The sequence below is a fragment of the Canis lupus genome, chromosome 7, assembly GCF_011100685.1.
Source record: "Canis lupus familiaris isolate Mischka breed German Shepherd chromosome 7, alternate assembly UU_Cfam_GSD_1.0, whole genome shotgun sequence".
NCBI lineage: Eukaryota > Metazoa > Chordata > Mammalia > Carnivora > Canidae > Canis > Canis lupus.
Window position 1 is genome coordinate 13,893,995 of NC_049228.1, and position 19,183 is coordinate 13,913,177.

The 19,183-nt window shown below is 39.4% G+C and overlaps 1 protein-coding gene across 16 annotated transcripts in view; it reads right to left on the reverse strand.

The window, feature by feature from the left end:
• Positions 1-18,924, reverse strand: part of ACBD6 (acyl-CoA binding domain containing 6) — a 207,642-nt gene extending 188,718 nt beyond the window's left edge. For 7 of the 16 annotated variants that reach the window (XR_005361969.1, XR_005361968.1, XM_038542190.1 and 4 more), the window contains exons 1-3: positions 18,378-18,922; positions 11,032-11,096; positions 8,286-8,382 (exon numbers count right to left, since the gene is read on the reverse strand). Coding sequence is in view for 13 of the 16 variants with exons in the window: in XM_038542190.1 (XP_038398118.1) it covers positions 8,286-8,382; positions 11,032-11,096; positions 18,378-18,599 (384 nt within the window). In the remaining 3 variants the exon portion in view is untranslated. Of the gene's footprint in view, positions 1-8,285; positions 8,383-11,031; positions 11,097-18,377 lie in introns of all 16 variants that reach the window. The other 9 variants (XR_005361970.1, XM_038542194.1, XM_038542195.1 and 6 more) reach the window with 4 other exon arrangements.
• Positions 18,925-19,183: the final 259 nt, after the last annotated feature.

Sequence of the window (19,183 nt, forward strand, 5' to 3'; positions counted from 1 at the left end):
ATGATAGGCTTCCTAAAATATTGTTGGCTACAGATCTTTCCCACTTGGCACTCTGAATGTATCATACCATTTCCTTCTGGCTTGCAAAGTTTCTGTTTTAGGAGTCCCGTTAGCCTAATGTGCTTGCCTTTGTATGTAACTGTCTTCTTTTGTCTCACTGCTTTTAAATGTTTTTATCATTATATTTTGCCATTTTAATTACAGTATGTCTTGGTGTGGATCTGCTTTTGCTGATTTAGCTAGAGGTTCTGTGAGCCTTCTAGATCTGGGTATCTGTTTCTTTCCCCAGATTAGGAAAGTTTTTAGTTATTATTTCTTCAAATAAATTTTCTACCCTCTTTTCTCTCTCTCCTTCTGGGACCCCTACAATACGAATGTCATTATATTGGATAGAGTCACTGAGCTCCCTAAGTCTATTCTGTGTAATTCTCTTTTCTCTCTTTTGTTTAGCTTGATTACTTTCCATTACTCTGTCTTCTAAGGTCATTAATTCATTCCTGTTTCTTCCATTCTGCTGTCATTCCATCAAGTCTGTTGCTCTTTCATTTATTCAAAGTTTTATCTCTGTTATTCCTTATCTCTGAGTTAAGTGTCTCACTCATGTCTTCCACTCTTTTCCCAAGTCCAATGAGTATCTTTATCATTATTCTAAATTGTCTATCAGGAATGTAACTTATATCTGTTTCACTTAGATCTCTAGCTATGGCCTTGTCCCTTTCTTTCATTTACAACAAATTCCTCTGTCATCTCATTTTGTCTAAGGTTCTGTGCCTGTTTCTGTGTATTAAGAAAGTCAGCTATGTCTCCTGTTCTTGAGGGTAATAGCCTTATGAAGAAGAGATCCTATAATGCCCTGTGGTATAGTTCCCAGTGTGTTTCCCAGGACCTGCTGCTACAGGTACTGACTCCAATGTGCACTACATGTGCTCTGCTATTGTGTTCTGGCCACTTTATCCTTCAGGCCAGTTGTCTGCAAAGGCTCTCTTTGCCTGTTGTGGACAATATTTGGTCCTTGGCCTGAATGTGGTGAGTTGTAAGCAGGTGTCCTCTGGTCTACTTGTGAAGTGACACCTATTCCCAACCACCACAAGAACCAAGGACCTGCAAGACTTGGGCCTCTGTCAGGAAGACATGGTGCGGGCAGGGGTTTGGGTTGGTCTTCTAGGGGAGAGGCCCTACCAGGCTGGGACTGAGGCAAAGCCTGATTGGGAAAGGTGGTTGCACCAGAGCACGGGGGCAGGGCTTGGTGTAAGCAAATTAGGTAACGAGTTTTAGCACTGTACTGGTTCCCACAGGTGACTCTGTGCTTGTGCTGTGGTGGAGAGGGAAATGGCACCTGCCAGTTCCCTTTTTCCTGGAGGGATATCTCCATGAACTCTGCCTCTCTTGGATATATTCGGAAATGAGTATATAACCTTCCCACTGTGTGCCCCAGGTCCTCTTCAGAGTGTTTCTACACTGCATGTCTGCAGGCTGTCGGTCCTGCCTTCTCTCCAAGAGCAGCCTCAGTGCCTATGGGCTCTCCCAAGCCAAGCCCATTGACCTTTAAAAGTACAGGCTTTAAGCCCTGCTCATTACAAAAGTTCATGAAATTCAGGCCCTTCTTGAAGCCCTTTCCAAGCCAATTGCTATAGGAATTCGTTTTGCCCATGTGCTCCCGTGTGCTAACCTGTCTTCCACTTTTTTTTGCAACCATGGCTCCCTCCCCATTGCAGCGCCACACTCCATTTCTCTACCAAATCACGTCTCTGTACTTTCTCCATTCTTGGATGTGGACTCTTCTCTGTCTTTAATTGTGAAGTATGTTCTGCCAGTCTTCAGTTCAGTTTCTGGGGTATTTAGGATGATTTGATAGTTATCTAGTTGTATTAACGGAAAGAGGTGAGCCTAGGGTCCTCCTACTCTGCCACCATCTTCCCAACATCTGCTAACACAATTTATATCTTAAGTTTACATCATATCCTATGTTAATTGTATCTACATAAATCATAGTAGAGGGAGAACTAAAGTGAAGTTTCAGGTGGGTCCCAAATTCAATGACTAGTGTCTATGTAACAAAAAGGAAAGGGAGGTTTGGATATGAACATGCAGGGAAGAAGGCCTGTGAAGACAGGCAGAGACTGGAGTTACACTGCCACAAGTCAAAGAACACCTGTGGCCACCCGAAGCAGGTAGAGGCAAGAAGGATTCTTCAATGAGAGCATGACTCTGCTAACACTTGATTTTGGACCTCTAGCTTCCAGAACTGTGAGAGAATAAATTTCTGTTTTAAACTACAAAGTACCAGTTTGTGGTACTTTGCTATGGCAATTCTAGGAAACTAATACAGTCTATAACATCTTGTGCCAAAAAGTAAGAAACTGCTCAAAGAATGATGGGGACATATCAAAAGGACACAAGAGCCATCTTGAAGGAGCTCCCAGTGACCAAATAAGTAACGACAGTAATGGGTTATAACCCAATGAATTAAAAAAAAAAATACATAAGCATATATGGTACTGATATAAATACATGAATATTGGGAGAAGCAACCAGCCATGGCCCCTGAGCACCTTAAGGCTCTGATTACTCTTTACCTGGGCTATTTCTCAAGGTTGTGTATGCAGCCGGTGACCCTCAGAGATGAGGTAATGTCTTCCCAACCCCTGAGAAAGAGCAGGCTTGTTTCCATCTATTATAAAAGTGGTGAATCCCCAAAGCTCAGTGCTTCTTTGCTATAGCACAACCCACTGCATATGCAGGAATCCATCTAGGCCCACCTGCATCATCCCTGTGGGACTTGAGGGATTCGAGAAACCAATGCAAATCAAATGAATCCCATGCATTTTGTCATACCATGAATAATAAAGTCCTTTGGCTCAGACCCAGGAGTCTTGTACCTCTGCCGTCATCTAAGAAACAGTAATAGGCTAACTTATTAGCTTGCAAGTAGGGTACAATCTTAGATCTTTCATAGTTCTTGACAATGAATAAATTAATAAATAGGGGAGAAGGGAAAGCCGATTTTTATAGTGGAATGCCAAATGGTAAATGTAGAAGAAATGATGAAGTTGGAAAACCATTAATGGATATTAAAACTAATGGGTGAAATCTGATAAGGAAAAGGATATTTACAGTCTCAAGCTATCTCCCCGCAAATTACTGATCACAAAGGGAAAACTAGGAATTTTACAGTAGAGAAATTTGGTAGATACCACGTTAAGCAAGTGATCAAAGTTAACATAACCAATATTGGGACAAACAGACATCCTGTATCTCCTGGTACAATGCACTGAGAAGGACACATTCCGTGGTATTTCTCCTAAAAATGTATAATCTGAATCTAATTAAGAGGAAACATCAGACAAGCCCAAACTGGGACATTCTATAAAAGAGATAGCCTATATTCTTCAAAACTATCACAATCAAGAGAGGAGAAGAAGAAAGGCTAAGCAACTGTTCTAGACTAAAGGGGACTAAGGAGACAACTAAATACAGTGCATGATCCTGGATTGGATGATGGATCAGAATGTTTTAAAGTAACTATGAAGGAGATTTTTTTTTAATTTTTTATTATTTATTTATGATAGTCACACAGAGAGAAAGAGAGAGAGAGAGGCAGAGACACAGGCAGAGGGAGAAGCAGGCTCCATGTACCGGGAGCCCGACGTGGGATTCGATCCCGGGTCTCCAGGATTGCACCCTGGGCCAAAGGCAGGCACTAAACTGCTGTGCCACCCAGGGATCCCTATGAAGGAGATTTTTAAAAATAAATGATAAACTTGAATATGGATCCTAGATTTAACAAATAATACTGAATCATGTTAAAACTCCTGATTTTGAGAAAAAAGAACTACTGTGGTAGTACACCACTGATTGGAATATAAATTGGTACAGTCATTATGGGAAATAGCATAGAGGTTCCTCAAAAAATTAAAAATAGGGGACACCTGGGTGGCTCAGTTGATTAAGCATCTGACTTCGGCTCAGGTCATGATCTCAGGGTCCTGGGATCCAGCCCTACATCGGTCTCTGAGCTCAGCAGGGAGTCTGCTTCTCCTTCTCCCTCTGCCCTTCCCTCCACTCATGGGCGGGTACCCATGGGCTCTCTCAAATAAATAAATAAAATCTTCTTTTAAAAATTAAAAACAGAACTCTCATATCATCCAACAATGCTACTTCTGGGTATACATCTAAAGGAAATGAAATCAAGATCTTGAAGAGATACGTGCACTCTCATGTTCACTGCAGCATTGTTCACAATAACCAAGATACAGAAACAACCTAAGTGTCTACCTAGGGATGAATGGATAAAGAAGATGTGGTATATATACAAACAATGGAATATTATTCAGCCCTGATAAAGAAGCAAATCTGTCATTTGTGACAATATAGGTGAACCTGAAAGAAATTATGCTAAGTAAAATAAACCAAAGATAAATATGATCGCACTTTTATATAAAATTTAATGAAATTAAAAAGTCAAACTCACAGAAGCAGCAAGTAAATTAGGTGGTTACCGGGGGCTGGCGGGGATTGAGAGATAGGGAGATGCTGGTCAAAGAGTATAAAGTTGCAGTTGTGTAGGATGAATAAGTCTAGATATCTAATATACAGGCATGATAGAGACACCTGGGTGGCTCAGTTGGCAGAGCACATGACTCTTGATCTCCTAGGTCATGAGTTCAAGCTCCACAATGGACATGGAGCTTACTTTAAAAAATTTTTTTTAAATAATAATAATATACAGGCATGATGACTACAATAAATAATACTGCATCGTGGGACGCCTAGGTGGCTCAGCAGTTGACACTCTGCCTTTGGCTCAGGACGTGATCCCAGAGTCCTAGGATCAAGTCCCACATTGGGCTCCTTGCATGGAGCCTGCTTCTCCCTCTGCCTGTGTCTCTGCCTCTCTCTCTCTTTCTCTCTCTCTGTCTCTCATGAATAAATAAATTAAATCTTTAACAATAATAATAATAATACTGCATTGATACTGAAAATATGCTGAAAGAGTAAAAATCAGGTACTCTCACCACAAAGAAAGGTAACTATATGAGAAGAAGATATATTAATTTGTTTGACTGCAGTAACCATTTCATTACATGTATATCAAATCACAGTATGTACCTTAATATAAACAATTTGGGGTGTGTGTGGAATGCCTTGCAGGGACTCTGAGTCCAGAGGGTCTACAAAAGAAAAAAAAGAAATTTCTAAAGAACTCATAACACCAAAAACGTCCCAATTTTTATAATGATGATGTAGTTACAGAAAAGAAAGTCCTTGTTATAAGAAATAATGAAGTATTTCGTAATTAAGGGACATAATATCTGTAACTTATCTAAAATGGTTCAAAAAATTTTGAGTGTGTGTGTAAATAGGGAAAACACTACACAATTGATGTATCTAAAGACTATCCAAAAGTTCCTTGCACTATTTCTGAAACTTTAAAAAAATTATATCAAGTATACATTAGTTAATAATGTACCACTATTAGTTATTAATATATTAGCTAACAATAATATGTTGTATATTTGATATTGCTAAGAAAGTAGATACCAAGGGTTCTCAGTATCAAAAAAAAAAATGGTCCATGAGAGGTAATGAAAATGTTAGTCTGATTGTGAGAATCATTTCACAATGTATAAATATATATATATCAAATAGCACATTGTGTTGTACACCTTAAATATATATAATTTTTATTTGTCAAAAACAATAAAAATAAGTTATGCCAAAATACAAATTTACCCTTCTCCCCCGGCAAGAAACCAAATAAGGCAAAAGAACCGCCTTGACTGGATAATCAACAGCACATTTTTTTTTTTTTTTGAAAAGATTTTATTCATTTACTCATGAAAGACACAGAGAAAGGCAGAGACATAGGCAGAGGGAGAAGCAGGCTTCCTGAGGGGAGTCGGATGTGGGAATCCACCTCAGACCCTGGAATCATGACCTGAGCCAAAGGCACACTCAACCACTGAACCACCCAGGTGCCCCTCAACAGCATATTCTTGAGATAAGACGAAATAGAACAGAAAACACAGTCAAGGGTTTACATTATAAAGCACTGTTCATTTTTTTTTAAGATTTTATTTATTTATTCATGAGAGACATAGAGAGAGGCAGAGGCATAGGCAGAGGGAGAAGCAGGCTCCAAGAAAGGAGCCTGATGTGGGAATGGATCCTGAGACCCCGGGATCATGACCTGAGTCAAAGGCAGATGCTCAACCGCTGAGCCACCCAGGCATCCCAACACTGTTCATTTTATACTTCACTTTATAGTCTACGGAGCTTTGATTAAAATAGTAACTACCTTTACTTGAATTTTTTATATACATACAACCCCGTAAGTTTAGATGGATACTATACATACGTTTTATACACACACATACACAAATGTCCATGTATGTAAATACATGTAAATACAAAACGTCAGCTGTGGAAAAGATTAAAGAGTGGAGCTCTGGACTCCAATACATATATGTCCAAATCCTAGCACTATCATTTATTACCTAGCTAATCTTGGGCAAGATACTAAACCACTCTGTATCTGAATTTCCTCATTTTTAAAATGCAGACAATAATAGTTTCTAATTTAATTCTTAAGATTCTTGTGAGGGCTGGCTCAGTCAGTAGGGCATGCAACTCTTGATTTTTGGGTCATGTGTTTGAGGCCCACATTGGGTGTAGAGATTAGTTAAAAATAAAAAAATCTAAAAATAAATAAACAAATAAATAAATATAAAAAAATAAAAAAATCTTAAGATTCTTATGAAGATTTCAAAGACAACACATGTAAAGAGCTTAACACATTCAGCAATGAGAACTATTATTACTTCACTGATTTCAGAAACTAGTATCAAAAGAAAATGATGCTTTAACCTAAAAGATAATAACTGGAATATCAAATGTCTTGAGATTGCAGTTATGATATACTTCATATCAGTCAGAAAGAAGGGGAAATAAAGCTGAGTCACAGGAGATCAGCTCAGATGTTTAAAAACAAAATGTAAACAAAACATAAAATTCCTCTTTAGAACTAGATTATGGATGGCAAGAAATGTTGAGAACAATGTATTACAAGAATGATCTTTGATTTTTTTTTTTTTTTAAGAGAAAGAGAGTGCATGCACATGTGGGGAGCGTGGGGGGGAGCAGAGGGAGAGAGAATCTTCAGCAGAGGGCTCGATCTCACAACCCTGAGAGAATGATCTTTATTTGAAAGTGCCTTTGATTCAGTTTGGTTTTCTCAAATTTATGTTCAATAGGTGAGATTTACATATTTTTAAAAAGCACCCTTACTAAAAAAAAAAAAAAAAAAAAAAAAAGCACCCTTACTGCTGTTTAAATTTCCTTAAGGAAGAACTACCTAACCACATGGACTCTGCAACCATTTGTAAGAGTTACAGCTAACAGGGGCACCTGGGTGGCTCAGTCACTTGAGTACCCACTCTTGGTTTTAGCTCAAGTCATGATCCATGGGTTGTGAGATCAAACCCAAAGTCAGGCTCCAGGCTCAGTGAGGAGTCTGCTTGAAGATTCTCTCCCTCTGCCCCTACCCCAGTTCCTGTGCACCCACACATTCTCTCTCTCTCTCCAGTAAATAAATAAATCTAAAAAAAAAAAAAAAAAAAAAGAGAGAGAGTGCTGGTTAACAGATTTTTATTTAGTAATTAAGGTATTGAAGGTAAGAAATCATAAATTCTGTCATTTATCAGAACTTACAAACTCAAACGCCTACATAGGCCAGGCATCAGAAACAATCATGCAAAATCAACAGGGAAGAAAGAACTAAGACCACTGATACTGAAGAGTAAAGTACTCACTGAAACACATTCAAACTCAGGTTTTGTTTTGCTTTTTAAACATTGTGGCATATGTGTTCAGGCTGTTCAGCTCAGAGGGACATGTGCTTTTACCACTGAATTTCAGATACCAAGTCCTTAGGACCTTTACAATAGATACACATTTGTATACAAACTTGATGTTTCATAAAAGATATTAACAAAACGGAATATTTCTGAAAATATTCTCGTACATCAAAAACATCAGGAAATGTTTCAGTGACTTCAAAAAGGTAGTCATGCTCAGCAGGGAGTCTGTTTCTCCCTCTCCCTTTTCCCCTCACCATCACTATCCACCCCCACCCTGTGCTCTCTCTCTCAAATAAATAGAATCTTAAAAAAAAGAAAAAAAAAAAAAAAAAGAATGTTACTTAAGCCTATGCTTGGTTTTCAATTTTTAATTGAGAGGAAGATGGTACGTTTTTGGAAGTATTACTTACAATCATCAAATCTTACCTGAGGATTCCAACCTGGATCTAATTTCTTAACTACTGCAATATACTCCTGCATTGCTTGGCTGGGGCTTGAATCACCAAGTGCTTTCCATGCTTCCCTAGAGTAAAGAATATCCAAAATGATCTTTCATTATCTATGGAATTAACACAAATGGCACATTCCTTCTTAGCATTAAAAAATTGGTATGCACATTTTAAGAATGTGAGACACAGATATAATAAGCCATAGATGAGTAGTTCTCTTTTTGCATTCACAATGGTCTATACCAACACACACCTTATACCCCGTCACCAAAGGAGCCTTTTTAGACATTTTTTTCCCTAATCACCCTCCCCCATGAAATTGTATAACACAGATATACAACTCATATATCAAATGAGCTTTGGAAGACCACAAAAAATTATAATACACACAATTTTACAACTCCTCAAAACCCACCTTTATCCCTATTGAGAATGTATGACCTACAGACCAATAAAGTAGTTTCCAACAAAAACAAAACAAAAAAAAAGTAGTTTCCACCTTATACAGCATTTTGGTAACACGCGAACCAATCATCACACAAAACAATACTCCCTGAGAAAATGCTTTGAATTTCTTATGTAAGCTGTGAGAAAAACACCTTCCCCTTCTGCTGTTTTCTCATCTCTAAGCTAGTAGTAGTGGATCCTGAGGCAAGAACTTCAAAAGTGAGGAGTGGTAAAGACAGAAGTAAGAATTCTATTGAGTAAGAAGGTAGGGACTACCTACAGTGTAAAAACCAAGAGCAATATTTTAGTCCCGTGCCCCCTTCTGAGTCATCCTCTGTTTCTTTTTTCTGCAAGCTGCCAAGACAGGCTCCTTCTTGGTTTTGCCCTGCCAATTCTTTCTACATTCAACCAGGAAGTAGATCCACTAATTCACTGTAAAACAGTGCGGTTTTTTCACTACCTTCCTGCTCCCATAATGATATAACATCTTTCTGAAATTTTCCAAATTTATTTTTACTGACTCTCTTGTGGGTTACCTGTATACATTCCAACACACTACCCCTAAATATATCCACATATATCAAACTGAGAAAATTTAACATCAATACTATTATATAAATACAGATCTACCTTCAGATTTCCCGCATTTCCCAATAATCTTCTTTATGGATTTCTTCTCCGAGACCATGAGTCAATCAAGATTCACACATAGCATTGAGTTTCATGTATCTTTAGCCTTTCTTTCATTATATTGATATTTTTTTGAGAGTCCAAACCACTTGCTTTATAAAATATGTCTCAATTTGAATTTTTCTGATTGTTTCCTCACTTACAGGGTGTTCTTGCCCAAAATGATTAACCATGAGGAGAATCAGGTGAAACATTTTGGCATATGTATCACACTGTATCACACTGGGGGCACATACCATCAGTTTTACCCATCATCAATGAACAATTACAGACTTGGTAAAAGCAGTATCCCTTTTTGTCTTCCTTGTAATTAAAAAGTAAACTGAGGGTCAAATTGTGTAAATGCTGCTCCTCAGTAGTTTTTCATCTATTGGTTTCAGCACCCATTGATGATTCTTGCCTGAATTAATATAGAGGTTTTAAAATCAAAACTTTTTAAAATTGCTAAAAACAATGAAAAACCAGGCACACATGGGGAAGAAAGAATGCTGAAGTTATAAAATTTCATAAATTAAAACAAAAAGCTCACAATGAAAGTTGCATCATGTATCCTCCACAACAGTAGTAAAGTGTCAGAAAACTGTTATCATCAGCAAAGAAAGCTTCTGCCAGAATGGAAATCAAAGCACTGCTTCCTTCACTGAGAATGTCCTACACAAAAAAAGCCAGCTGAACTAAACATGGGCTTAATGACATAATAATTGATTTACATTCAAGTTCAAGCTTTGCATCTCTTTACAGCTGGGTAACAAAGAGTTCATAGACAGGTAACTTGTCAGGGGACCGCATTTTGAGTAGCACTGCTCTAGACTGTAAAGTTAGAATCCATTTATAGTATAGCACTCTTCAAATTTCTCTTTTTTAAAACCCTATGCTTTATACTTTTAATTCCACGACTGATTCTCCAGAGTCCTTCCTCCTATAACTAAGAGTCTCTATTGTATATAGTTTCTCTTTTTTTCACTTAGACAAGGTAAGAGTAAATAAAGCCTGATATGATAAGAAGGAACTTCTGAATTAGAAGTAAAAAAAAACTGGGAACGGGATAATCTTTTTATGGATTCAGGAAAGTAGACTCAGTATCTTTTTTTTTTTTCTCCCTTTCTTCTCAACCGGCTATTATAAGTATTTATTCACTATGGTGTGGGTGGGGCAAGTTATAGAAGAGCATTAGAGTTAAGAAGATAAAATTAGGAATTTATCCTTTTTTTCACCCTTCCTATCCTCCTGTCCTCCTTCCAAAGATTCCTCCACAGGGCATAAGTTGTTAGCCATTAGAGGATGCATGACAGGATAGGAAAATCTCAAACAATAACTCTTATCATCACTCTCTAAGAAGCTATTCATATGTAAGAAGAGTATGTCTGTTGTGAACTATGTATATATACCAACATCATGGCATGAGAATCCTTTAGGAGACTTAGCTTAAAGCCGATTCTTTTAATCTCTCTCCCAATTGCCTGTTGTTAGCACAGTCTACAGCAGAGATTAATATAAAAATAATTCTTTAATCTGCTCACTACTTTCTAATTCCTAAACACCTAAACCATTTCCAACAACCTCATTAGATTTCGAGAATTTCTTACCATTTCTGCTTTCCTTCGAAATCAAAGAAGCTTGGTTTAGGAGTATTACAATTTCCAACTTTGACCTAATTGAAAGGAGAGAAAAAAATAAATCAAGAACTTATTTTTCAAAGAAATGCCAGAGAAACTTTTATTTTTCACAGGTATTATGTATACTCAGCAACTATAGGTTAGAAAATATTTACATCTATTAGTCTATTAGAATAACAAAATTTAACATTCTTTGCAAAGGCAAAGAAAAGCGAATTTTAAATACAGGCTGCTTTGGCTTACAGCATAAAACAACCATCGTCTAATACTGTGATACATAAAAAAAAAAAAAAAAAAATACTGTGATACAAAAAAAAAAAAAAATTCTGATACAAAAAAAAACTTGCATTCCTAACCTAGTAGACAAATTATATATACAAAGCAAATTATTAATACAGATTATGTACTCCTTATTAGCATTTATTATATAGAAGAATTTTTAAATGTGTAATAAACAAGCTTTAAAGTACAGTTTATCAGAATTCATAATATTGTTTATTTATGGTGATTCTCATTATACTATCAGCATTTTATCTCTCCCAAACTCCAGGATAAAGTACACTATTTGTAAAGTATCCTATTATGAAACTAATTGATACAACAATAGATGCTAACAGCAGTGCAAAACTTTTCAAGGGTTTTTCAACAATATAAATTCTATCTACTCCACAATAATCTTTTCTTGTTTGTAGTGAATACTTATTTGTAATCCTCAAATAATATTTGTAGTGAACTATATTTTCATCGTCAATAAACATAAATGAAATTTCACACCAGTGCCGAATTCATACAACCCATGATTCCCACTGCCAGAAGCAATCTCTTTCTGATGAACTCTCACAGCTTTTACTCCACTTTCCACTTTTACCTGGTGTTAAAAAGTTTTGTGTAGTCTCATCTTCCTATCAGAACACAGCCTCTAGGAAACCATTCTTAACTCCCTCCCTGCACCTTTTATGGCGCCTAACCTGAGGTAGTAAAAAATGTTTGTTGAATGTAGAATGAACGTGGTAGGCACGTATCCAACCAAACACCTACCTTTCTAATACCACAATCCAACTCCCGTCTACTTCTCAGAGACCTTCTAGCCATCTACTGTTACACACTTGAATTTTGCTAAGATCACACTGATGTGTACTCGCTAACCAGACTGACTTCTCACTGCTTTGAGTACTTTGATTCTCATTACCACCCCCTCTCCAAATGCCTTCTCCTCTTCCTTCAGCTTTTCAGTTTTCAGTCCCCTCTAGGTTGAGACTGTAGGAATGCTTGGTCTCCAATGATCTCACCCATCTCTGAAGTCATAACAAATAACATCTCCATCATTTGCTTAGCAATTAATCACACAGCCCTCCGATGGATATTACAATGTACACTTATACAGGAACAACTCTAGAATAAGTGGATGGAGGGAAAAAACAGTGAGAGAGCAGGAACTGCATTTCTTCATCACCATAAACCAAAAGCTTCATTTGTTATGGTAAATGAGCCACATAAACCATCCTGCTAGGTTTGCCATTATAAACCCATTGTAGAAATGAGTACAGAGAAACTGAGGAGGGTTGTCAGAGTTCACACATTAGCAAATCCTGAATTAGGAGTCAGCATTTGAATTTAGGATGGTTTGACTCCAAAGTCCAATATTCTTTTTCCATACCCCTCTGTTTTACCTGCCACATCCTATCTAAGCCTCAATTCTGGCATCTCCAAAATCACTAGAACTACTGGATTATCAGAAACAGGAGAGAAACTATGACACATCATAAAACCAGCAGTCATTACTATTTGTTTTTTTAATGAGATACTAGCCAGTGGTAGAAATAAATACTAATATCTCTATTTCTCCTACAGTTACAGAAGTCTCAGCCAGACACCCGGTCACCCAGCTAAACGTTACATGTGACTGTGCAACTTCAGTCTGAGTTCAGGGGACTAAATGTGCATGAAAGTGATATAAATATCTTCCTTGAAAAAAAAGGGAGAACATGCATGTAGTGATGGTGAGCCATCTTTGGCCATGGAAAGAGATGTGAGGTAAACAGTTCTCAAACTTTTTGGTCTCATGATCCCTTTATACTCTTAAAAAGCGAGGACCCCAAGAAGCTTTGTTTATGTGGGTTGTATCTATCATATTTACCATGTTAACATTTAAAAGATATTTTTAAAATATGTATTAATTCATTTAAAAATAATAAACTCATTAAGTTAACATAAGTAACAAAATTTTATGAAAAGTATATTCTAAAGCAAAAAACTTAAAAGAGTGACATTGTTTTACATTTTGCACATCTCTTTAATGTCTGCCTTAATCTATTGCAATATGTTGCTTTGGTTGAAGTATATGAAGAAAATGTGGCTTCACATAGATGCACTGTTAAAAAAGAAAGAAGTATTTTAATAGCATTTTCAGATAATTGTGGATACTCTTCTTCAATACGACACCAAAACTCAGTGAGTGGCAGTTTCTTTAAGGTTAGATGCAATGTGGATGCTGATGTCACATCAATGAATTTTTCCTACTGTTACATTAAAATCCTTGGTCTAGGACGCCTGGGTGGCTCAGCGGTTGAGCACCTGCCCCTGGCTCAGGGCGTGATCCCGTGGTCTGAGGATCGAGTCCCACATCAGGCTCCTTGCCCTGGAGCCCACTTCTCACTCTGCCTACCTCTCTACCTTTCTCTCTCTGTGTCTTTCATGAATAAATAAATAAATAAAATCTAAAAAAAATAAAATAAAATCCATTGGTCTGACTTGCACTTTGAATGGATCACACATAATTTGTAACATTCCATGCAATATTTGGAAAGTATGGTTCACTAAGTTATACATTCCTTCCAATGCTGACACATTTCATTATACAAGAGCCAAAGTTTACAATCATTAAAATCACCATTAATCTCACTGAAAAAGTTTTTAAGTATTAGGAAGCTGTCAAGTTCATGTGACACAGATTTGCCAAACCTCTAATTTTCACTTGAAGGCTCAAACACGACCACTGGCAACAAATACTGGCAGCTGTTTTCCTTAAAGTGACAGGCTCACTTCATTGACTTTGAAGAAGCCATCTGCCAAATACTCAAATTTAAATAAACATAGTTTATCTGTGAGTTGTGCTATTAAGGAAAAATGATGTTTCACGTAAAATGTGGATAGCTCAGCTTGCAACTCAAAAATTACACAAGTGCTTTTCCTCAAAATAACCAACATAATGCAGTGTGCAGAACTGCCTTGTGTGTACTCCCCATTTCAAAACACACAATATTAAAAAGACCTGTACTCAAGAGTTAATATTTAATAAAAATCAATAGTTTTTACTGCTTTATCAAAGACATTTTTAAGTGAAATTGGCTTTTTTTTTTTTAACTGAGTACATGGTGGTAAAAATATATGACTACTGGTACAGTCTGCTGCCCAGCCTTGATTCATGCTGATGCATCAGCAGTTTTACCACACAGAAGAAAGGCAAATATTGTTTTAGTATTATCATGAAAATAGTTCTGATCTTATAGATCTCCTGAGAAAGTCTCAGGGATTCTCAAGGGTCTCTACACCATAATTTGAGAACTGCTGCCTTTGGGGATGGCTGAACTACAGGACAGAAAAAGACTAAGCCCCTGGGTGATCTCATGAAGCAAAATCACCCTACCAGCACTAGATCACCTACCTCCAGACCATTATGTGTGATGAAAATAAAAGCTCAGCAGCTGACCTTGTATTCTGAAACAGAAGCTTCTGTATTCCCCAATTCAAAGAATTGTTCTGGATCAGAAAAGACTGGATACTGGAGGGTATCATGCTGAGTGAAGTAAGCCAGTCGGAGAAGGACAAACATTATATGTTCTCATTCATTTGGGGAATATAAATAATAGTGAAAGGGAATATAAGGGAAGGGGGAAGAAATGTGTGGGAAATATCAGAAAGGGAGACAGAACGTAAAGACTGCTAACTCTGGGAAACGAACTAGGGGTGGTAGAAGGAGGGCAGGGGGTGGGAGTGAATGGGTGACGGGCCCTGGGGGTTATTCTGTATGTTAGTAAATTGAACACCAATAAAAAATAAATTAAAAAAAAAAAAGAAAAGACTGGATAAATAAAACTACAGGGTTTTAGGACATGATGAGAAACAGTTTCCAAATCATTAATAATGAATCATAAGCTATAAAGCAGTTACAAAATGTGCCACCTTAACAGAACAGTATGTTCTGATACATACAGGATATATCCAGTGCCCTTAAAACAGAATATTTTAACAAAGGGGGCTAATGGCAAATGCCAGTGAATTATGTGTGAGCAGGTTAAAGTAGAACATGCTGAGAATCTTCACTGTGCTAGTGCTGAAGGGTCCTGTAAAATGAAGCTAACAGGGATTTGTAATTTTCATTGTCCTGGAGTTTTCACAGGAGTCAATTAATGATCTTTTGATGGGAAAGTGTAGGATAATGTGGAGTACCAAAAGACTGTTCATTGGTGTGATCTATTTGAAACTTCACTAAAAGATGATTTTGAAGCCACAGGCTTATGTGAGGCTAAAAGAGCTATTATGTTAGGTAAGTTTGGAGCTCTGCCTAAGAAAAGAAGGCTCACAGCTCAGCTTATTTTTATCATCCTCCTGGGGACAACTATTTCATTTGGCCTCCAAAATACAGTGCTACTCCAAATACAAAACATAATTGTTTCATGAGAGATTCTGATCCACCATGCAAGAATTATATTGGCATTTCAATTTTATTATTTTATCAAAGATGCTAATCAAAAAAATCAAAGATTTTTAACACTATCTCAGAATTCTGTTAAAAAAAAAAAAAAATTAGGGCAGCCCTGGTGGCTCAGTGGTTTAGTGCCACCGTCAGCCCTGGGCATGATCCTGGAGACCTGGGATGGAGTCCCAAGTCGGGCTCCCTGCATGCGGCCTGCTTCTCCCTCTGCCGGTGTCTCACCCTCTCTCTGTGTGTCTCTCATGAATAAATAAATAAAACCTTTAAAAAATATATTTAGGGGCACCTGGGTGCTCAGTCAGTTAAGTATCTGACTCCTGATTTTTAGCTGAGGTCATGATCTTGGGGTCATGGCATGGAGCCCTGCATCAGGCTCTGCACTGGGCATGGAGCCTGCTTACAATTCTTTCTCCCGCTCAAAAAAAAAAAAGAAAAAAAATGTAGAAGAATGGATGAAAATTGCATCCCAATGTCATATCTAAGTAAGCATAATCCTATTTTCTAATAATGAAGAATTTTATTTCCAGATACAGAATATCTCTAAACACCTTAACATGGAGTTCTTGAAAGGGTGAGGGACACACCACTTCCAGGATTAAGTGAGTATACTTGAGACAGAATGGTTACCAGTTAACAGATGACTATAGTTCACTGATAATCCAGAAATCAGATACTAATAATGATGACACTAATATCAGTAATAAAGTTATGTCCTAGAAAGAGAAAGAATGTTCTCTAGGGAATTTGGAGAAAAACAGTTTTATGCTGCCCGAAGAATTAGCAGTCAGACATGTTAAAGGTCCTAGCAGAATGTTCAATAAACTCTTGTTAAATAACTGAAAGTCTCATTTTGATGTTATTGCGACAAGGTAAATAACCAAAGAGAAAAAGATAATCCAGAACTTCTGCAAGAAAGAAATTCCAAAGCCAATTCAAGGGCAATTTTCATTCAACACTGTAATTTATACCGTATGTATCTACAGCTATGTCTCTCAAGTCACTTTAACTGGTATTCATAATTCAAATTCACCAGTCCTCAAAAGATAGTTCATCACTATTCAGTATATTCAGTTGAAGAATACAGAGGGGTCTTTTTTTTTTTTAAGATTTTATTTATTCATGAGAAACACACACACACACACACACACAGAGAGAGAGAGAGGCAGAGATGGAGGCAGAGGAAGAAGCAAGCTCCATGCAAGGAGCTCGATGCAGGACTCGATCCCGGGACTCCAGGATCACGCCCTGGGCCAAAGGCAGGTACTAAACCGCTGAGCCACCCAGGGATCCCCTACAGAGGGGTCTTAAAACTATTTTTTTTTTCTTAAAAGAATGCATAAGGGAATAGATATCAAGAAGTAAAACAACGGTAAAAAAAATTTTTTTTAAGATTTTATTTATTAATTCATGAAAGACACAGAGAGAGAGGAAGAGACATAGGCAGAAGGAGAAGCAGGCTCCATGCAGGGAGCCCGATGTGGGACTTGATCCCCCCTGAGCCAAAGGCAAGACGCTCAACCTCTGGGCCACCCAGGCATCCCTAAATTTTTTTAGTGAAATAAAATGTGCTCATTGCTTCCAGTGTTCCAAAGAACTGGAGTTTTCCTAAAATGTTATCTAACTCTTCTTAGCAATTTTCATGTGTTTAAATCTAGATTCCTCATGTAACTTTCCAAGTCTCTTGAAGGAAAATACCACCATGCTTTTTCTTCTTTGCACTCCCTGTAGGCTAACACCCAAGTGTTTTGCACATAAAAGATGTTATACAACTACTGGTTGATTATGATAAAGCAATCATTTTTCCTTCTGGTACCTGTGACTCTTTGAATGCTAAATTAAACATGTCTTACATGACATTAGGATTATTATTCCCAGATAAAGCTCAGAGCCTTAGTCAGAGTCAGGAGCTACAATCTAGTTCCAGTTCCCACTCATCTGTCCCTAAGACCCTGGACAGGTTATCTACTCTCTTCGGGCTTCCGTTTCCTATCCCCCAAAGGAAGGGGATTGTTTCACCTGGCGTTTACTAGCTTTAAAATGTTTATAATTGTATCTAACAGTCAGAATTCCTGCCCATTAAGCCAAAACACAAGTCTAATATAACTAGGATTTTAAAAATCACAATAATAAAACTAGTAATGGTTTATTTTGCATCACCCTTTTATTACGATCACATAATTCTCCTGGATCTCACAATTTCTTTTTTAACATTACTTCCATAGGACCATGTTACTTCCATAATTACCTCCATATGACCCTTTGGCAAGAGTGAATGACAAACCTTATTTCATCATCCTCATTTTACAAAGGTTCTGAAGCTGGTAAAAGCACGAGTGCAAGGTCACTGTACAAGTCAGAGAAGACACGGGAAACTGCCATTCGGTGTCCAACCACCTCTGTCTCCCAGGACAGCGGACAGGCCCTATCCACATTCAGAATGATGCTAATGCTTTAGGAGATGACCACACACACGCGCCCCCACACACACGCAAACTTCATCCCACCTAGCCATCAACCCAAGCACCTGTACGATCAGATTCTGGGGGACAGAGAAGGCCTCTCCTGCCGCTCTCCCGCACCCACCCCCTTCCCGGGACCTTACCTGCTTGTACCTGGCATACAGGTACAAGAGCTGCTCCCGGCTGGCCACCTGAACCAGGCCCTGGAGGTGCGCGGCAGCCTGCTCAAAGAGCTCTGCCAGGCTCCCGGACGCCTCGGTCTCGGGGCTCTGGCGGGGTTCCACATCGCCGGAGTCGTCCCCCGAGCTCAGCTCTCCGCCGCTGTCGCCCGTGGTGGCCCCCGCGGTCAGGAATGGCGAGGCCATGCGTCCTCGCTCGCCCCGCGCCTCCGCGCCCGCGCCGTGCGTCCCAGGCCGCGCGCAACGCCGGCTCGGGGGGCCTGGCCCACCCGCCTCGGGCCCGAGCCCGACCTCGAGTCGGACCCACGCTCACTCGCTCGCGCGGCCTCCCGTAACTCCGCCCGCCTCCCACTTCTCTCCGGGCGTGCAGGGCAGGCCCCGCTACTCTCGGCGGCTCGCCCGGCCCACCCGGTCTCCCGCGGCTTCCTCCGGCCGGCACCGCGCTCGGGCTCGACCCGGGGCCCCTCACCGGCGAGGGGGTCTCCCGGCGGCGCAGCTGAGAGATCCGGAAGGGAGGGCGGGGGGCGGGGCGGGGGCGGGGGCGGGGCCACGTGCGCGTGCGCGCGGGGGCGGGGCGGGCGGAGCCCCGCGCGCGCCTGAGCACGTGTCCGAGCACGCGCGCGCCCGAGCGCGCGCCCCGAGCACACGTCCGAGCACGTGTCCGAGCACGCGCGCGCCGAGCGCGCGCCCGAGCACACGTCCGAGCACGTGTCCGAGCACGCGCGCGGGGCGAGGCGCGGCGGCGGCGGCGGCGGCGGCGGCGGCGGCGG